The sequence below is a fragment of the Hippichthys cyanospilos genome, chromosome 10 (genome assembly GCF_059441005.1).
Source record: "Hippichthys cyanospilos isolate Australia breed blue-spotted pipefish chromosome 10, RoL_Hcya_1.0, whole genome shotgun sequence".
In the NCBI taxonomy this organism is placed as follows: domain Eukaryota; kingdom Metazoa; phylum Chordata; class Actinopteri; order Syngnathiformes; family Syngnathidae; genus Hippichthys; species Hippichthys cyanospilos.
The window spans coordinates 7,026,468-7,047,385 of record NC_142378.1 but is presented as its reverse complement, the minus strand read 5'-3'; the positions used below and the strand labels follow the sequence as shown (position 1 = coordinate 7,047,385).

Below are 20,918 nucleotides of genomic sequence, written 5' to 3'. Positions count from 1 at the left end.
GACCTTGGAATGAAAAAAAGAAAGACTTAGACCAGGGTGTTATGCCATCCGTTTCTGATTTATTTAACCTTGAAACTACATTTGTAGTGGTATCTCTTGGCATATTTTATTTTGGAACTGTAGAAAATAACTGGTGTAACATCATCTGCTTTATTTCGGGCAATATATCACCAATGGCAATGTATGTATCTGTATAAAATTTAGCAAAATAAAGGAATGCAACGTTTGTAAAAGAGTCATCAACGCAATTTAGGATTAAATTGCTTCATGGTTCAATTATTTGATCTTAATTTAGAAAGAAACATGCACTCTTCCTGTTACAGCATAAAAACAGTGAATTATATTAGTGATACTTGGCAGAAACCTTGTTAAAATCTTACACATTTTCTGATGTGCCTTCCAGTATCCCCAGGGGGTATACTTGTACTCCCATTTGAGAACTGCAGAACTCGACCATATTCAATCAGGTCCCCCTGCAATTTTTCCACACATTTTCATGATTTTTTTTTTTAATTTACTCCCATCAACTGTATAGGAACAATTTTCACATTGTACATACAAAGGACTTGATCGTGATAACAACAGCTTCCCTAATACATTTAAACAAAAGATAACCTTAAATTATTGATGTGATGCGCCATCGAACTACTGGTCTTCCAACAGGCCCTTGTGTGAAATTTGCATCCAAAAGGACCACCACATATTTAAATGTGAAACCAATGAGGAATTACACACAACACATAACTGTAACGTAAATGAGCCAACACAGGTTACTCCATCTACATCACATACTGTTTTCATCTTGTCATTGATATAAACCTCCACTATTTCTTCCCATTTCAGCCTTTTTTCCACACGGACAGCACCATTTGAAACACTTCGTTCTTGGCGTCATCTGACAGACTGATGCGAGTGTTTTGTACGAGTAAACCATCGAAGAGGCATGCGGGCGGGCCGAATTTGGAGTGGCTGGAGCTTTGTAGGAAGCTGTGCTGCCAGCGCACCTGCTTCCGGGACTTGGACCTGCAGCAGCGTTGTAACATAAGATAGAATTTTTTCAGCACGGCCTTCCTCAGCAGGATGTACACCCAGGGGTCCAGTATCTGGTTCCACGTGGCGATGCGCACCAGAAACAGCAGTTTGTCGGATGCTGGGTTATGATTGTCTTTGGAGGTAAGAAGGATGATTCGGGTCTGTACAAAGTCAAACATAAAAGAAATAATAAATCAGTTCATATTTTAAGCTAAATAGCATATTAGATAATAGTGGGTTTTGTCTTGTTTTATTTACATTTAAATGCTCTGTTAACACAGCATGAGAAATTCTATGGATGGGCTTATGAACAACATTTTAACGGATATTTGAACTCAAACGTGCAACATTGTGTAGACAGACAATATAGTAATGTTTACAGGCATATTTTATTTATCCTCTGTGAAGAATTACCTATATTACCACATAATTTTCAGTAGTTGAGTGAAACTTCATTTGTTCTTTCCACTTGTATTATTCTGCCCCCTGGTGGTCAAAGTGTGCATTCCTAAGCCTATCACAACTTGCTAATGTCACTTGACAAAACTCAGTACACAGGTGAGCTGTGATTTTTGTCAAGAGCAGGTGGCAAAATGGTCGCCCTCTGAGATGGATAAAAACTGATGGGTTTTGCTTCCTACTCATACATATTTCATATTCCAGATACACAATTTTAATTACAATGCCATCTTTAGACTACTGGGGCTGAATCAGAACATATTGTATTTTTTCAAGTGTTTAGTGGGTTAAGTACAAAGTAATCAAACACTCTAGGTCGTCAAGTAGTAATCGATTACTTTAGGCATTAAAGTTTAGGTAATAAAGTACTGTAATTGATTATTAATAATGTTAATTGTAAATAACGTACCTAATTGATTGCTTTACTTAAGTTAGTTATTGTTTAGTTATTGATTACTTTAGTACTTCATTAACTACTAAAGTACATAAAGTAATTGTTTACTTTAGAACAAATACCAGCCATTTTAGACACTCCTTTATCCAAACATTTGAAAAAAAAAAAAATATAGAAATAAGTACCTGGGAAGGAATCTCTGGACTCTTAAAAACATGGAAAATATGTTTTGAGGGATTGAATGAGTTCAAAATGGAGTTGCTCACGTTAATAAGTAAACATTTTCGTATACTTAACCTAACATGCTGCACACACACACACCGTGTTTTTCTGTTATAGCGGGGACATCCTATTGCCATGAAACATTTTCTGTCACTTAAACTTAAACCTTAACCGTCACAAAAGATTGCCTAAGCCTATCCCTTACCTTAACCTCAAACAAAATCTCAAATCTATTCTTTAAAAGCTTGTTGACCCTTAAAAAGAGGTCTCAACTTGTGGGGTCCACCAAAATGGTCCCTACAAGTGCAAGAGGTCCCCACAAAGAGAGCAAAACACACACAAACGTGGGCTTGCACACAAGCAGTAAAGCACTCTTACCATTGCTAACATTGACTTTTAAACAATTTCACTGCAAATTAAAAAATATCCATATTTAATATCTTGTGTATGCCAAAGATGTGTAGAGAGAGGCTCCGCTTACCAATAAAGGCCCCCAGCAAGCGCAAGAAACCAGCATGATGGCCATCAGCTGGCAGATCATTTCAACGTGGTAAGACCTCCCTCTGCTGTGATGCTTGCGGTGCAACGTGGACAGCAGCAGGGAGCAGCTGGTCACCGTATTGCAAACGATGGACAGGAGCAGAGCTAGCAAGCCCAGCAGCGCGAAGAGCAGAGGCAAGAACACATCGAGCCAATCGCTGGGCTCGTTCAAATTGTAAAAGCACCAGCTTCTGGAGGTCTGCACCCTGTAGGACTTCCTCAGCAACACCGGCAGCGCAGCCACAAGGGCGGCCAGGAACCAGATGACGGACAGCAGCTTTTTCATGTGGCCGAAGGCTAACCCGGTGGAGTGGTAAATGGGCTTGGTGACCCCGATGCAACGTTCGATCGCCATGGCGCTCCCCAGGAACAGCGGGCTGAGACCGAAGAAGACCAAGGTGGCGCCGAAGAGGTTGCACACCCTCCCGTAGGGGTCGAAGGTCTCCCAATTCTTACGCAAACTGTAGACGTAAAGCACCACCGAGCCGTTGACCAGGTGGCCCAGCAGGTCGGTGACCACCAGGCTGGTGGCGAAGACCGAGAAGGGCGCCTTGGATTTCAGAGGGATTCGTTTGGAAGATTTGAGCAGGATGAAGAAGGCCAGGCTGTTGGACAGGATGCCCACCGTCATGGAGATGAGCGAAGCGGTCACAGACAGGTTCTTCTCCGCGCAAGTGATGTTTGTGGGCGTGGCCTCTTTCCAGCTAGTCAGATCAGCGCCCTCACTCGCTGACATTGTGGGTTTGAAATCTGGAAGATAGCATGCGCTTCTAATTAAAAACACCTCACCCCAAAAAACATCAAAATCCAAATAGTTGAGGTGCGTTTAATACTCAATGACTTTATCCACCACTTATTACCACCAGTTTAATGTTAGAAATGCGCGACAATTCATCTAGGATTGCCAAATTAGGTACTCATCGTCATATGTTTGGTAATCCACTGCCAAAACACCTATGAGGTTTATGAACAAATCTGATTTCAATTTGAATCAAACTTGGTGTGCTTGTTCATAGTGATGACGCAACTGTAAATCTAAAATTTTAGGTCAATCAAAGCAGGGGTTTGGGAGCTGCGTCTCGCCGAATTTGGACATTTTCTGCAAAAAGGGGCGGGGCTGCCTTCCTTCGAAGCCTTATGTTTCAGGAACTACTGGGTCAAACTTCACAAATGAGGTATCATTGGAAAAGTAATTCAACAAGGATTCCAGATTAACATTTTTTTAATTGGTGCATATTTTACTAACTTGACTGACCAATCCAAACTTGGACCATAAATATGACCTCATGGTTCATGTGACCTTGACAAAATTTTACATAAAAAAGAATCCCTCACATGTTCTCTAAAGCATGTTTTCATTTTTACAGTTTTAGATTGATGAAGATTGACCGAAAAATGAGTTTAAAGGCAAAATGACAAATTTCGGTCTGCCGTAGCACCCAACCCAAACTAAGGTCAACCTAAAATTTTAGATTCAATGTTGAGCCATCATTTGGGATGGACTCTAAAAACGGTCGTCCCATTATTATTTCTATAGTGAAATCCAAACTAAGCAACAAAAGCTACTTTATTTTTTAAATTCCAAAATCTACTACTAATTTTATTCATTACAGATGTCGGCCATTTTTTTTCTTGCTGTCGACTGAAAATGACATCACAGGCTTAGGGCTCATCTCAATTTTTGGCCGATTTTCTAGCATATGACAGACAAGATTCAGCAACCAATTTAATAGAAAAAAAATGGTAATGCATTTTTTTACTATCAGTTTGAAAAAAATAGCTTGAAAGTCTTAATGCCAATCTGTTAAAAATTGTAAAAAAAGGTCTCGTTGGAACTCCTCAGTAGGGTTTTTGTTGACATCCTTTCATGTCAGCTGTGCTCGAAAAGTTAATGAAGGTATGGAAAATGTGTTATTAAAAATCAGATTCATCAAACAATAGACATACTGATCACTCGTAAAAATTATCAACAACAAAAACAACAGCATGCACCTGTGCCACATACATCAAATTGCGCAGCATGCCGCCACAATGGATTTCAGATCAAATTTAAATATGACTGGAGTTCACTTTCGCAATTGGCAATTACCATTTAGTAATTGCAGCCATTTAGCAATTACCATTTAGTAATTACAGTCATTCGCGTATCACCGTTTCCAGGGGTTCAAAAGTACATGGATTTTTTTGGACTTGCAAAAGGTTAATAGGCCAGATGCATTCCCTTTTTTATAGTATGAGACAAATGACACAGATTGGCATTTAGCAGATCAATGTCAAGAAGATCTCAAAGCAAGTAGACAAACAAAATAGAATGAGGGGGGAAAAAAACGTGACATCTGAAAACCCGTGGGTTTGATAAAAGAGTACGTTTAAAAAATTAACACCAGTCAATCAACAATGTTCATTGGTCTGTAGTGATTTCAGAAGTGTAAATTAGAGCAACATCCTCTACTCATTCATACAAATGACTGGCTAATGGCGCCACAATAATAATAATAAAAAATAACTTTGTGAAAGTGAATAAATCCGATTTTTTTCATTAGCCACATCCCAAATTCCACAATCACACATTTTTCCCTTTTTGGATGTTGAAAAATCCAAATTCATTCAGTTCCTAGAAGGATACAAAAAAATATTAGTTACCTGTCACCTCACGTCATGAAGCTTCAACTTTTGCTGTCGTGTCAGTAAATCAGATCTGTTGATGGCACTTATGAAGCGAAGAAGTGCTGTGTCGCTTCGGATTTCCGATGCTGCCAAAAAACAAAACAAAAAAAAAGCATCAATGCTGTCCATCAGACATGTGCGTCCTTCGGCGATGGCTCCTCCAACCAATATAATGGAGCGTTACACACACAAGCTCGTGTGTGTGTGTGTGTGTGTGTGGGTGTGGGTGTGTGTGTGGTCCCCAAATGGGCTCATTTGACTGTGAGCCTTTTAAAGGTTCGCAATCCACTGGTAAAATCACCGAACCATAAACCAGTCAAGCAACTCAGGATGTACTACTTGAATACATTGAAGGACAAAGAAGTCTCACATAACAAAAATGATGCAATATTTTGGTTATGTAAAACTACGTTCCTTCGCTAATTTATAATAAAAAAAATCTTTGGATGTGTTTGCAGCACAACAGCAATAAAAATGTAAAAAAAAAAGCTTTAACCTATACAAAAACATGAATTATGATTGTTCTCTCGCTTGAGGAGAGCAAGCCAACAAGTCATCTCCAAGACTGGATTTAGGAAGTGCATCTATCCATTAAACCTATGCCAAAATGAACAGTGCAGGTCTGGAACTAATGTTTATTTCCAAAATCGATTAATTGATTTTTTTTCCCCCAAATATCTACCTGTGCAATTGATCAGCTGGGCTCTGGACTCAATTCATAGAATTTTCATAACAAGAAAATTAGGTGGAGGGGAGCCTTATTGCCCCTCTGGGACATTTGCCTATGGATTCCTTGAACAAGTGGATCTTCTACTTGTGTCCATCGATCTTGTCCGCAAAGAACATAAAGGGCATGTCCAATTATTGGAATCCTCCTTATTGGAGTTGGTGGGTTCCTAATTTAATGCAAAAAAACACATTGTGGAGAAGTTGGCATCCTGTCTCAAAGAATTGATTGCTAATTTGGTTAAATGAAGTCCTGCTTAGAGTCACATGCTAAAAACGTAAAATTGACCGCACACATACACACACACACACACACACACACACCAATCTCCTATTGGCGGTGACATCTGTGAGTTTTTTTCCAGGCTTTTACTATGGCCCATGTTGGGGGACATGTCCCAAATTTTGTTTATTCTTCCTCCCCAATCCATCATGTTTTTCTTTACTTCTAAGATTTTATGGGGGTCCTCAGCGGTTACCAATGGGGATATCTGTGAGTTTTTTCCAGGCTTTTACTATGGCCCATGTTGGGGGACATGTTCCAAATTTTGTTTATTCTTCCTCCCCAATCCATCATGTTTTTCTTTACTTCTAAGATTTTAGGGGGGTTCTCAGCGGTTACCAATGGGGACATCTGTGAGGTTTTTCCAGGCTTTTACTAGGGCCCTTGTTGGGGGACATGTTCCAAATTTTGTTTATTATTTCTCCCCAATGTTTTTCGTCAATTAAATAATTAATCTAGTTTAAAAAAACATGTTTTAAAAACCATGGTTTTATTTACAAACATGCCATTATTCCAAATTGGCATAAATCAATTATAATTCACTGACTGTTTTAGTTTAACATGTCAGAAAAAAGACAAAAATGTTGATTATTGTTTTCCACTATTAAAGAAAATGTTTTACTAATCGGATAACTCTTGGTGTTGAGAAGCTAAGATTCCAAACATTTGGTCAAGTTGCATTCATGCGTTTTATATCCTACCTTTATTTTCATCATTAATGTATCTTTTTTATTTGACCATATTTTGCAATTCATATCCTTCGACATTTTTGGACCGAGTCAAACTATTCCAACAACTTGACCTAACCGGATACTAAGATTTGTTTTCTTGGCTGAGCGGACACAGATTGTACTATTTTTTGCATGAGCTAAGAATGTTCAGTTTATGTTCAAACGTGTTTAAAATCAGTACTCACTATTTTATCATATTTTCCATTGTTTGTTTTTTTAAATAGGTCAAATATTTTAATATGAATCAATTCAAATCATAATGTGTTCATAATTATATATGAACAAGTGTAAATTAAATGGACAAAATAGCTTTTTTTTTAAAATTGCTAAGAGTTACTATTTTAAAGCACAGATAGTTCCACTATCCTTCAGGAATCTAACATTATCGCTCTCCTCCTAAATGATAATTTCTTCATGATCAGTGGGCCCGATTAAAAAGCTTAATGGGCCACATATGACCCCCGGGCTGTAGTTTGGCCTAGAATGATTGAAGAACGTCGCAATTTTGTTTTTCAGCTCTCCTATGGAGTTTAAAACTGCACACAGAGCTCAGGCAGAACAGTACAACAGTAAAACTCCTCGACAATGAAACCTGCATGTGCAAAATAAAATTTAAAAAAAAAATCCCCCAGTGTGAAAAAAATGCATGCATTGACGCCTTCCCGCTTTCTTACTTCCTGATACAAAGAAAGATCCCCCCGTTGCATAATAGTTATTTTTTTCTACATTTGAGTTGCACTGAAATTCACTACGGGGAAAACAAGCCTGCGGGGAAAAGTCTAATTTGGTTTATACTTGATGCGCCGGCACGCGTTTTGCCCCCCCCCCCCCCCCCCCCCCCCCCCCCCTTCTCTCCCTAACCCCATTTCTCCCAATCTACGGACTCTACAGCATATAAACAAAACTACTCTATAACAGAGGTAGAGAATCCTCGTAAATTCAAGCGATCACAATTTTTCCCAAGCGTTTTTAAACGTCCTCATCCCTCCCCAAAGTGGTGCTCGTCAGGAGATGTTTACGGGGATCGGAATTCCCCACTTTCAAGAGCCAGTAAGATTGCCACACCGCGGAAATGTTGCTCATAAAAACGACAGTAGTTAATGGATGCAGAAATACTTGTTCTTATGACTTACAGTCCTTCAATTGTTAAATCAACAAGAGTGCGGCGTGCAAATTATCTGCAAGTGTGTTGCTGCCACCACCTGAAGTGTGAAAACCCCAGAGTTGGACAAACAAAGGACACTTGAAATGTCACACTTTCCTTTGGTTCGTACTTGCTCCTGGAACGACTCTCGATTGACATAAATATAAACTGGGACACGTCAAGTTTGCTGAAAATGAAGTATGCAATGTTTAAAACAATTTCAATTGCTAGTCAATCTGGTCAACAGTTTTTAATGCTAAATGTTATTGTATTGAATTAGTATTTGTATTGTTGTTTGAGATGTCCTACTGTGTGAGTGGTCACTGAAGGCATCTCCAATCAACCATCTTATCTTCTGATAAAAGTCCAAATTAGGCAACTTTTTGGTCAAGAGCTGCATTTCATGTGATAAACTGACAGATGGAACAGGGTCATTCAAAAAAATGTTCAAGTTAACGTGAATTGGGACTGACATAATGCGAAATGTGGAATTGTTTTAAAAAATGAAAGAACCCCCCCCCCCCCTTTTTTTTTTTTTTTTTAACTGTGCCTATCATGTTAGTTTAGGCTTGTGTGACTAGCAGGCTATTTCCTTGTTCTGGGCGCTGGACCATATCATTCTTGACTTTGGGTCAGAGTGAATCCTTACAGTAAGTTTAAAATGTGATGATGCACTCTTCTAACAAAACAACAACAACAAAAATTAATAAAGCGTATTATTTGTGCCTCTTTAGTCCGTTCTTTAGCTTGGGCTACTTCCTGCTATCGCATTTTAGCTAGCAGGCCATCTCTCTCGCTCTCTCTCTCTCTCTCTCTCTCTCTCTCTCTCTCTCTCTCTCTCTCTATGTATCTAGCTTGTATCTAGCTTGTATGTATCTAGCTTGCTAGTTAGCTAACTAGCTATCTATCTGTGTGTACACACACACACACACACATATACACACACACACACAGAGCGAGAGAGAGAGAATTGATCATGGTAACATTATGATAGGAAAGTCAAAGTTTAACTGTGAAAAATCTCAGCAACCCGCATTGCTAACATCACATGACCTAACAGAAAACAAGGTGAGCCATGCCCAGTTTTTGGCTAAAGATTTATTGCGAGTGCACAGCAAATGATTGGGCGTTGACACAGCCCGTTTCCAGATTTTGGTCATTCGGTAGCTGCAAGCTGAGCTGCGATTGGTCATTTGTATACCTGAGCAACTATGATGTCATTTTTAGTCAACAGAAAGTGACAATGGCCGTCCTCCTTTAGATGGATAAAAACAGCTGGATTTTGTTGCACAATTGAAATTTCACAAATGTATATAAAGAAGTATAAAGAACATTATTGAAAAGAACAATTCTATCACTATATGTCATTAGCATAGATACTGTAGATGAACATAGATGTATTATTTATAGTAAACACACAGAAATGGCTTTATTGGCTCTTCACTATCCTTTTTTTTAATCCTTTTCTTACTTGAGACACCTAACAACCCCAAATTGCTTCCCAAATCCTCTCCCAGATTTGACATCACACCTTCCAAGTGTGCTCTCACAGATGGAAACATGGGCCACATGGTCCAAAAGACCAAAAATCACATCCTTTTGTTGGATGCCTTAATAGGCAAGTCTGGCTCCAAGATGGTTGCTGTGTGTTTGACAAGAATACTAATACAAAATAAGCCATAATGTTGCCTTCACTGTACTGTCCTGCACCTCATAAAAAAAGCACTCTAACACCAGAAGTCACAGGTATCAAACGTACTCTTCCTCTGTTCGTACTCGTCATTTTCTCGCCATCACGCGGCCCCAAGTGGCTCTAAAAAGTACCCAGACAGGCATTTTACTGATTGTTAGCTGTGCCACAAGGAGGAAAAAGACCTTCAATGAACTATATGTTCCTCATCGTTTCTGTACTTTGCAGTGGTGCACAAAATCTCTTATTAGCTTTTTTTGTCTCTAGAGCATATCATTTTGCTAATAGCATGTTTTGTGAGTTTTTAAAGTACGTACACTAAGAAGGAAGGGAAAGAGGGAACCAAAATTCTAACGGATAAGAAAGTAGTTCACCAGATATATGAACATAATCTGAAATTAACTAATGGCATGTATTCTTTATCCTCTGTGTAGAAAAATCAACTACTGCTTACTATAGAGTTGCTCTAGTCTTTATTATACAGCTTCATTTTTTTTTAAGCAGGCAAAAGTATTGATACCAATATATTTTGCCGTTTCAACTCTGTATTATTGTTTTCTGCATGTAAGCAAATAGTAATGCTTGGTTTGTAATATTCTATATCTAAGTACACATTTATGAACTAACAAAAATCAAATTAAATACAGTGTATAATTACAGTACTATCTCTAGCTGTTGTGATAATTATTGCCAGCAGATGTCAGTACAACCTGTTATTTTAATGACTCGCTCTCCTAGAAGTGGAGAAAATAAGAGACTAGTGGTACTTAATTCATTTGTATTGTTGACATGTAGGTTTCATATGAACGTTATTTCTTAAGATTTCTACGATACTGTGGAAGCTGAATATGGACCTTCATTTGAGCTGCAAAATGCAACTGCACAGATGTCGAAAAATAGCCCAAGAGAACAAGTGCAGTTTTGAGGGCTTAATCAGAATCTCTTTAAATTACTGAAAGTATATTCTGAATTTAGCTACATCTCCAATTTTGAGAGGGTGTGCACACTTTTGCTACTATTTTTTTTTTTGGTTCATTTCTACTTTTGTCAAAAATACTTGTTTTTATTAAACCATGTTTTTCTATAGGTCATATTAACCCCTGGTGGAAATTTTGAGCCAACTCTGGCTTTTTTATGTTTTTGATGTGTAATATCGAAGGAAAAACATAAAAAAAAAAACACTCAGAGGCGAAAATATTGCATAGATTGTCAAAACATGACAACGTTCAATATGCCACGTAGCCGTACCTTCCAAATGCTTGCAAACAGGAGATCGAGAAGTACACACTATAGGGGTCAAATTTAGCCCATGTCAGGCTCATTTACTGCCATTCAAAATTGGACATATTGTCAATTTTGGACGTATTGAAAACCTGATGGTTTATCATGCATTTCCCCCTATTTTTGCATTAATCATTTCAATGGCAACTCGCAAACAGGGTGCAGTAGAAATGTTTATGTTGTCACCCCAAAACCACTGGGTTGCACTAGCGGCCAATTTATGACATTTGCAAACCTTTCAAAGACTTTGTTAATTGGCTTAGCCTGGACTCCCATACCGCAAAAGTCTTCAACAGTCATAATACTGTAATTAAGACAAAATATTTTTATTTTAATTTCATAAACATACAGCATAGTCACTTTTGCTATTATCACATTTTTACAATATTTTTATTGGAAATGCAGTGTTAATCAATACACACATACAGAATACTTCACATGTGATTTCCAAATTGCTCTTTTGATCCAAAGCACATCAGTACCGGTGTTTATATCTTCGGTTGCGTTCAAGGTCAGCGGATATAACGACTTCGCCCGGAGCATCCTTATCAGAGGCACCTGAGACAGGCTCGTTTGCAGCCATCTTGACTTGTTAATCCTTTCAGGAAAACAAGTCAAGCGTTCTAGTTACACCTGAAGGGCCCATTTATCTGCATGCGAGGCAAACGGGGCCAATTTAGAATGGCACCCCTGCGCCGCATGCACCGTTATGGTTCAGAGCACCTGAGATGTTTAACATTCTGCGCTCGGTGCTGGTCAAATTCCTAAAACGTTCTCGTAACACACGGGAACAGGCAGCAGTCAAAAGTCTTTCGTTTGTTTTTCAATGCAGGACAAAGCATATTTGGGATTCTGTAGCAGCACTCTGGAGATATGGATGTAGACCTGCATTGTAATCCCCATCTGACAACTATGTCAGGCTTGTCAGCTCCAAAAACATCACTAAGGCCCCTGGTATGGGGTTCCTGGATCTCAAAATGTAAGGAACTACTGCACTCCAAGGCATTCACATAATAGCAAAAATAATAACCCCCCCACCCCAAAAAAAAATTGGGTCAAATTGACTCAAGTGGTGTAGATCACTTTTTGACCCAAAATTGGGTCAAAATTTGGGTTGCTCTTATGACCCAACTTTTTGTGAACAGAATAGCACACAATACAAACTAAAAAGTTGGGTTATTTTGTACAAATTAACCCAAAATACTGTTTGTTTGTTTGTTTGTTTTTTGTACAAAATAACCCTCCACCCAAATTAGGTTGTTTCGTGGCTTATACATTTGACCCAATTTTTAGGTTTATTCATTTCACCCAAAATGTTTTGTAAAATAAACAATCCATGTGGTGGTACAGCATAACCCAAAACATTGGGTTGTTTAATAGATTCTTCATTTGACCCAACTTTTTAGGGTAATCGAATAGTTAGGTCAAACTGACTTCCCTTTTTTTTTTTTACACATAATTGTGTTGTTTTTTGACCCAACTGTTTTTAATGTTAACCCACTTCTCCTTTGCTCTTTCACGTGTGGAAAAAGGTGCACTTCATCACATCATTAAAAGCTACACACATCCAGAGAGAAGAACGAGGACACCTCATTGGTTTCTATTTAAAATATACATCCATCTTTAATAAGCCAGCCAAAGTTGAATCATGACAGTTTGTGAGCTGTGTTGAATCATTCTCTTAGATGCATGTGTTGAACCACTTCCAGACTGAGCCAGTCAAATTGGTCCAGGAGGGAATTTGATTACAGTCTGCGCATGTCCGCTTCACTTCTCAGGAGCTCGGATCCGGTTCGAATGGCGCTGGAGATATTTCCAGCCCCTGCAGGCTTCCAGTCCGGGTGGTAAAAATGGATGTCGAAGCTCCGAGCCCACTTGGCGAAGACCATCTTCTCCGTGATGAAGCGGTGGTGACTCCCTCGTCGGCTTCTCTCGTGGGAAAGGTACATGGTACACTCGGCGGGACCGGAGGGGGTGTAGTAGTGGTATGGCACGGACGGTTGGGAGGGGGATCTGCAGCATATGTGAGTCAGTGCATGAAATGACATCAATATGGTTGCAGAGGGTAATTCACTTAAGCAAATAAAGCTGTGCCTCGACTTAACGTTTCCCCATCGAAATAAATGCAAATATTCATTTAAAAAAAAGAACATACATTAACTGTACTGTTATCCCTTCCCATTGTTTTGGGTGTATTGTCTCAGCAAAGTGAAGCCTGTAGCTGACCAAACATGATAACAATCAGTCTACTGCCCAAAGTCAAAATCTGGGATAGGCACCTGTGAGTTCTCCACCCTTGCGAGGACAATTGGTTGAGAAATGGCTAGACGGATGATTTTTGAAACGCAGTAAAAGACCATAAACTCAGCTGCAGCAATAATGTTTTCAAGGAGGATAAAGAATCTATGCATATGAGTATTATGCTAACTTGTTTAAACCAGGAACATTATTCCTAGTTCAATTATCTAATGAGTTAACGCCAGCTTGTATGAGTTAGGAAAGTTATGGTATGACTTCAAATATTACCTGCGAGGTTAATTACATTTTGCTGTGTATTATTATTAGGGCAAATTAGTATTCTTCATGTCAACCATAAGATAGTATACAGTATATTTTATAGTTGTTTCTCGCCTTTGTCACCAAAAGAGGTAGCAAATCGGCTGTTGCCGGCGCCGGTTGAGTACGTTATTAAAGATGAACGAGGTGCAGGGCGTGCCATAAAAAAAATCTGAGTGGGACTGTTGCAGAACAAACCATCTGCTCCTCTTCATGCACTATTTGTCCGAGTCACTCAAACATAAGGTGGCAGAGGAAAACTTAAGCCAATGGAAAGGTGTATTATTTGAATGCAAAATGACTCTTTTGATGGGTTTTTTTTCCAATAGATGAAAACATAATGATAATTTGAAAATATAAATGAGAATGTACCTGCAGTAGTCAGGGGGCACCATGCCATATACATTGATTCTGTCACATAGCTCCAGGGCCATGGCCATTGTGAACCAGCCGGTACTCAACCAGAAATTGGAACTTTTCCTGCACACATAAAATCGATTACTTATTGTTACATTAATAAATATTGTAACACAAATTTATATTTGACGGTATCACTCTTAAAAGTAGGAAAAAAATCTAATTTTGTCTGACCTCTTATGTTAAATATGTCCTTGGATTTAAATGAGTAAATTCAAATTTCACAATTGCAATATTAATCAAAACGGTGTGTTTAGATGAGTTGGGATTTCTATACTGTATATAGCAGTTATCAAATTAATTTTAGGCCTTATTCCACAGCTAAAGATTGCTAATTAAGTTGAGTATTAAGAATTCTGACATTTGCACATTTACCTGTCAATGCCTGTTTCATTTTTGAACAGTTCATCAAAAGCCGTCATTTTAAGTTGAGAAATGATATAAAGCTTGAGGCTGGGCTGCTGCTGGTTCAGCATCTTGAGATTGTTGTACACGTGACCTCTGCCGTCCCGTTTCATGCTGCTGCCGGGTCCCCAGAAGACAAAGACGGCGCCCAGGCTGGCGTTGAGCAGCTCCCGTTGCCTGAGGAGCACCCGTTGGAGGCTGGAATGCGCCACCACGCGCAGACTGGTGCGCCGGCCCACGTCCAGCTCGTAGCCCACGGTGGGGGCGTCGTTCATACGGATGACGCAATCGGAGCGGTCGATTTCTGGGCCCCTCTTTCCACCGGTGAGTTGGCCCGAACTGGTGATGAGGGCGCACGTTTTGCAGTGCATCTTAATGGGCTGTCGACCAAAACAGTGCACTGGATTTCAAACGGCAACACACTTAAGCTAAGCGATAAGGCCGAAAGATCAAATATTGTTTTTTTTTTTAATTTTTTTTCCTTAATCATTCTGGATAATTAACATTACCATTTACCCTTTTTAGCATTTTCACTCATCTTTCAAGGCTGACAGAATATTGCGAGCTACTGTATGTCTATGTAAATATGGGTGCTGTCATATGAAAGATTGACTTCCATTCTTCAGTTAGAATTGAAGTAGGTAATAGATGTGTTGTAAGTATGGAAACACTGCCATCCAGTGTTCATAGTTAGCACTACAGTGCTTAATTGGCTTATATTAGGTAAGCATTAGTCAAGAGTGTCAGCTACCCTCCATTAAAAAAAACGTATTTAACGAGAATTTTGTTAGTTATTACGACTTTAAAAGATGAGAATTCTCGTCCATGGAGAAATATATATATATATTTGATTGAATGTCTGAACGTTTTAAAAAAGAAGTATCTGGGAGTGAATGAGTTCATGGTCATCAATTTGTGGAATATAAGAAGTAAAATCAACCCGTTTTATCTGTCTCAGGGGGGCGGCCATTTTGCGACTTGTCCACTGAAAATGACCTCACAGTTGCACAGGGCTCAGGTAACAACCAATCACAGCTCAGCTTGCGAATGTCACATGATTCATCTTAGAAAACAGGTGAGCATTGATTGCTTTCCTTTGTACCGGTTTCAAATTGATTTAGAAAATATTTCTTTTTGAAAAGATTCATGTTTCTACTCTGTTTTGTGTCCATTCCCACAGTTAATTTATTCCATGACCACCATTGTAACTCATAAACATAATCAACATTTTATATAATTTCCATTGCAGACTTTCATCGGAGGTGAAGTCTGGAGGATATCATTTACCTTGCGGTCCATGACACTCGTGTAGCCCCCTGGTGTTGATACCAAAGCCATTTGAGATGTCTTTGCCGCAGAAGACGCAGGACCTCCTTTGTGTCGGGAAGGTGAAACTGATGCCGGTGTTAATGACGCTGAGAATGATCGGCCTCCACCAGATCTTCTGTTGTACACCGCCATCAAACTGGTAACCATGGTGACGATAACGATGCTACCAACACCTAGACACTGAGCACAGAAATGGAAGAGACAAACACGTCATTACACATGTCGTTCTCACTGAGGTCACATAGAAATGGAATACAAATCCAAAAGTCTAAATAAAAATTTTGCATTCAGTATGTGGTTATTCATCAATACACCACAACACGCATCCAACAGAAGCTTGGAAAATACAAAGCAAGCATCATTAAAATAGTGCATTAAAAATTCAAAGGAATGACTTTTTTTTTTGATGGATAAAAAAAAAAAATAGCATTGCTTTGATGTAATGAGAGCATGCCTGTATTCTAAAGCGCCCTCCCACCCCCTCCCAAAGCAAAAAGGCACGCTCATTTATAATTACCAAGCGTATCCTCATTTTCCTCTCTCTTCGTTTGGAGCCCTTGTGGCAAGACGAAGAAACCACACGTTGCTGTTCTAGTGTACGTCTTGGCGTGCCAGCACCAACCTGTACAACATTGTCCAAATCATCAACAACAAAGCCGCAAGGTGCAAAGCATCAGAGGTTCAATCCAACTTGCCTACTGGGGGAGAGACATGGTCCTTGTGCCCGCCATGTCCTCATCCTTTCTCAGCCAAAGCTCGCACGTAGCGTCGGCACGCTTGAGTGGGACCTCAACGCGGGGCTTGAAGAGAAGCAACGCTCCAGTGATGTGCCCCCACCTACCCCGACTCCTTTCTTCACACAAGCTTACGCATCCTCTCCTCTACTCCGCATGATCCTAAACACCTCCGCGTCTCTAGTGCCACAAGTCCTATTTTCAATCCTTAATTGAGCCAAAACATCTATGTATTTTGGTATTTTTGCAGACGCACGTAAGCAGGCGCAAAATAGTGTTTTTTTTTTTTTTAAAAGGGTGTTTTGCGCCGATGTGGGTGTGAACACAGCAAAGCTCTTCTAATCCCCTTTCAATCTAGTGTGCAAGCCTAGCGCAAGACAAGATCTAATTCTACGCAGAGGCAGGGTAGACCTTGTTTTAGTATTTTTGCAGACGCATGCAAGCAGGCGGAAACTTGCGGATTTAAAAGAAAAGTGTTTTTTGCGCCGGTATGGGCGAGAACATAGCGGACTTCGTTTGCTGCCAATGAAAACGGCTCTTCTTAAATCATTATAAATTTAGCATACACTTAGTGAAAAAGAAATGTAATGGAATTCAAGCAGACTTCCATGCAACTGTGACATCATTTTCAGTCAACAGCAAACGGTAAAATGGCCCCTGAGCGACATAAAAGTTCAAAATTCCACAAATTAATCAGAATCTCATATTTATACTTTGGGGACAGAGAACATATTACGATTGAAAAAAATGGGTTGACTCGCACTTAAACAGGATAAAAGGTTTAACTAATAATAACATGAACAAATGAAATGAAAAATTGCTTTCACATTTTGACCCACAGCAACAAACGAGTGAATTCTTGATAGTCAGAATTCTCATAACATCTGACAGGCCTTTTACGCAAAAAATGAATCCCCACAGTGCAAATAAATGTGACGGCATTGTTGGCTTATCGTTTCACTTTGACTGCAACAGTCGAAAAGCTTCACAGGAGTTAATTAAGATACGGATGGATTTGGAGATTACAAATCTGTATTCTAACCTCAACTCGCAATGTTAACAGCCGATAGCGCTTCACAAATGCTTGAAGATAATTGACAAAAACAAAGTGGACTCTAACATATTCTCCTCATTTGTCACAGCAACGCTTCTCAAGGGAAAAAAAAATATTCCGGAAGTTGTTAACTATTTGCGAGAAGCTGCATGATATGGATTGTTGGATTAAAAAAAAAAAAAAAAAAAAAACGTGTTTTTTTTTTTTTTTTTAAATCAAATCGTCTGCCATTTAGCCCCTTTTGTCTTGGCAGTTGTGTGCGATTCACACTTACAGTCTTTGTGGATTTTTGTGATGGTTTCCCAAACATTTTGGCATGAATAAATAAAATTGAACCTCTCTGCGAAAATTGTGATTTTTTTTCGTTGCAATACTGCTGAAAAAAAAACGGAAGTCGAAACCTCATTTTGCTTTTTTTTTTAAACGATTTTTTTAACTTCATAGCTCCAGGAACTCCCATTTGGAAAAAACGCATAACAAATTTCGGCATTGCAATATTCTGTTTCATTATGTTTCACCCTTCAAAACGGTGAATTTCGTAGAAAGTAGCGTGAAAAAAATATTTCCGACATCGCATTTATTCTCTATAAAATGTCCTTTTTCACAAAGTGGTCCCATCCTATTGGCCCGTACCATTATATGTTCAGAAACATGTCTTAGCATTCACTACTATGTCATTACAAAAAAATATAAAACCCATTCAAGTGTTTAAATGTGCTAAAAAATGAATATTAATGACGTACTTTATTAGTTGTTTCCGAATGTCAATTTAAAATGGAAACGAAACGAGAGTATCATTGTTCATACAATTTCAGCACTCCTTTGTTTCAAAAAATAGGGGGAGTTGATGTACCCCATAAATCCTGTAGAGGTCAGTGTTTTGCTTAACTTTGCCAAGCCATAACAAAGAAGGCAGTATTTGCTGTATTAATAAAAAAATAATATAATATACGAAACCATCTATTTGAGAGTCACCCATGAGCGATTCTATCCAAATTTAACAGGACGAATTAACGAAAGGAAACGCGAGGAAACTAGATGTGAACAAAAGAAAAGACAGCGGCGGACCCTTTAAGACCATTTTGGAATAATTAATGAAGTGGAGCTGTAAACACCACTGAAGCTGAGCTGCGTGGCCGAAGCGAGCATCCTCCGGTCCGGAGCCCCCGCCGCCGAGACCTCGGAGCCAGGTGGCCGTGTTTTGTCGGGCTCACGGCGGTTGCCCTCCACCCCTTTCCCCGCACCCCCCACCTGCACAGCCCGACTCGGCATATGCCGTCCCCGGGTCCAAGGCGACGACGCGCAGAATCGGTCCCGTTTGAAGAGTGTCATGGCTCGGAAGACGGTTATTCCCCCCGTGTACTATGGTGAGTGTCTTATTGTTGGCTATAATAATTGTCAAGCCTCTTTGTGTCTTTCTTTTGTCCGGTAACAACATGACAGTGAGCCCCGTACCTCTCGGTGGTTCGGAAGAGTCCAGTGAAGGAATGTTAGCCGACTGCTAACACACAAATATTGGATGACAAGTTATATTTTTTTTTTCACATTTAGGCTATCTGTGCTTTCGACAGACCACTTTCGTGTTTTTTTTTTTTTTTTGCCACCGCTCAATTTGAGTGAAACATGATTTGCTCACTCTTCGTATTTTATGTTTTTATTAAAAAAAAAAAAACAATTCTTTTTTTTTTCGTAAATCGTCGTCACCGCAGATGCTTGATGCGTAAGTGTGATGACAGTGACATCTCGCTTTCTGGGCAATTTTAGAAGGTACCAGCGATTTGCTTCATCGGTGAGCTCGCTGGTGTTATTCCGAGTTTCTGACACAAGCACAAAGGGGGGACAACAACTAGGGATTCAATGGGTGAGATGGTATTTTTACATTGTTCAGTAATATTGAAAAATAAAAAAGTTTATTTTCATGATGTCACCAAACGATGATTTACCACTGAGATCGTGTTAAAGGGATACTTGTTTAACAACTGTAAAATGTTGATATTTTGTCTATAATTAATTTGATAGCATTATTTTTCATGTACAGATAAGACTTTTAAAACACATTTTACCTGTTGTTATTGACAGTAAATGACGTTACATGTGCCCAAGGCTAAGGTAACGACCAATCATGAATCACGTTTTTGGGGGGTTTAGTCATGTGACTTTCACAATTTCAAAAGTATTAATTGTACATGAAAAATAATTTGGTTGTCAAATTATTTATATAAAAAAAGTTTTTTACTGGTAGGAATAGCTAAATAAAATTAATTAAGAAAAAATTAAAAACTTCACATTTCAGCAAGGCTTTGGTAATGACCAATCATGGATCACCCTGTTTTCTGGTTTTAGTCACGTGACATTCGAAGCTGAGTTGTGATTGGTTGTCACTTGAGCCCTAAGTACATGCTATTACATTTTCATTTGACAAAAATTGTTTTTTTTTAACGGTAGTAGTTGTACATGGTTGTTTCCTATTGTCTCAAATTATTTGCATGCAAGTCAAAATATATATAAAAAAAAATCTAAAAAGCATCTTGACTCTTGTCACCCCTCCCCAAAAATGTGTGTGTATAACACAATACTGGACATTACACACACAATGAAACACAACCATAGTCTTTCACTCTCCGTACTTGTGAGATGAGTCAATTAATGAGGTTAATTGTGCCACAGCTGCGTTCAATGCAGCTAATGGAGCATTTTGTGGGGTCGTGGTGTGAGCAAGTAGTAGCAATAGTAATGGCGCTATCAGCGTTGCATTCATGCCCTTATTTTTTAATCTGCTATTTAAAAATACTCTCCATGACACTTGTTCCTTTAAAATAGTAAATGTCAATCCAGCTCCCTTGTTACTCTTTGATTTAACGTTCCTGTGGTGTGCAATTACTGAAATGACGATAATATCAAATCATTCATGGACAGGATATCTGACGTGACTTGATAGTTTTTCCAGTCACTTAAAAAAAAAAAAAGAGGAGAGAGAGGCGTTAGGTCTGGCGTGAAGTTAATTAAGAAATTTCTCGCATGGGTGGCTTTCCTAAATCCTGCATTCTCACAGCGAGCCAACATAAATGCTTAAGATGAAGTCCTGTCACTACAAGCAGACACCACTCCGGAGGAAATTACACTGTCGTGGAAGCCCTAATGTGATCTTAAATATAAATCAAGATGAGGAATTTCCCCTGTACTTTTTTTTTAATTGCGGTCATATTCTTCAATCAGAAACAATTGACCTCACTGTATTTTTTCTCCAGAGCTTA

General features: G+C 39.0%; 3 protein-coding genes and 1 long non-coding RNA gene across 8 annotated transcripts in view; 2 read left to right on the top strand and 2 right to left on the bottom strand.

The window, feature by feature from the left end:
* Positions 1-718: 718 nt before the first annotated feature.
* On the bottom strand, positions 719-3,383 carry ptgfr (prostaglandin F receptor (FP)). The gene is made up of 2 exons (XM_088426645.1): positions 2,589-3,383; positions 719-1,193 (listed from the first exon to the last, which is right to left on the bottom strand). The coding sequence occupies exons 1-2, from the start codon at positions 3,381-3,383 to the stop codon at positions 840-842; spliced, it is 1,149 nt and encodes a 382-aa protein (XP_088282771.1). The 3' UTR covers positions 719-839.
* On the top strand, positions 885-16,201 carry LOC148416872 (uncharacterized). 3 transcript variants are annotated; one of them, XR_015867075.1, is made up of 5 exons: positions 11,855-12,148; positions 12,948-13,112; positions 14,680-14,871; positions 15,506-15,622; positions 15,797-16,201. It is a non-coding gene; the product is annotated as an uncharacterized LOC148416872 (long non-coding RNA). The 3 variants fall into 3 exon arrangements; XR_015867076.1 differs by lacking the exon at positions 11,855-12,148 and adding an exon at positions 885-1,173 and having other exon boundaries at positions 15,506-16,201; XR_015867074.1 differs by having other exon boundaries at positions 15,506-16,201.
* Positions 12,763-19,211, bottom strand: LOC148416871 (alpha-N-acetylgalactosaminide alpha-2,6-sialyltransferase 5-like). Of its 2 annotated transcripts, none has more exons than XM_088426648.1 (7): positions 19,120-19,211; positions 16,572-16,790; positions 16,394-16,498; positions 15,835-16,056; positions 14,518-14,927; positions 14,098-14,205; positions 12,763-13,182 (listed from the first exon to the last, which is right to left on the bottom strand). In XM_088426648.1, exons 3-7 carry the CDS (start codon positions 16,406-16,408, stop codon positions 12,915-12,917), a joined length of 1,023 nt encoding a protein of 340 aa, XP_088282774.1. In that variant the 5' UTR covers positions 16,409-16,498; positions 16,572-16,790; positions 19,120-19,211; the 3' UTR covers positions 12,763-12,914. The 2 variants fall into 2 exon arrangements, with proteins under 2 accessions (XP_088282774.1, XP_088282773.1); XM_088426647.1 differs by lacking the exon at positions 19,120-19,211 and adding an exon at positions 17,653-17,776.
* The window catches only part of LOC148416870 (choline transporter-like protein 5), a 25,270-nt gene continuing 22,952 nt past the window's right edge, over positions 18,601-20,918 (top strand). Inside the window, exon 1 of one of the 2 annotated variants that reach the window (XM_088426641.1) lies at positions 18,601-19,031. In XM_088426641.1, coding sequence (XP_088282767.1) covers positions 18,995-19,031 — 37 coding nt within the window. In that variant the 5' untranslated portion in view covers positions 18,601-18,994. The remainder of the gene's footprint in view (positions 19,032-20,918) is intronic. The other variant, XM_088426642.1, reaches the window with a different exon arrangement.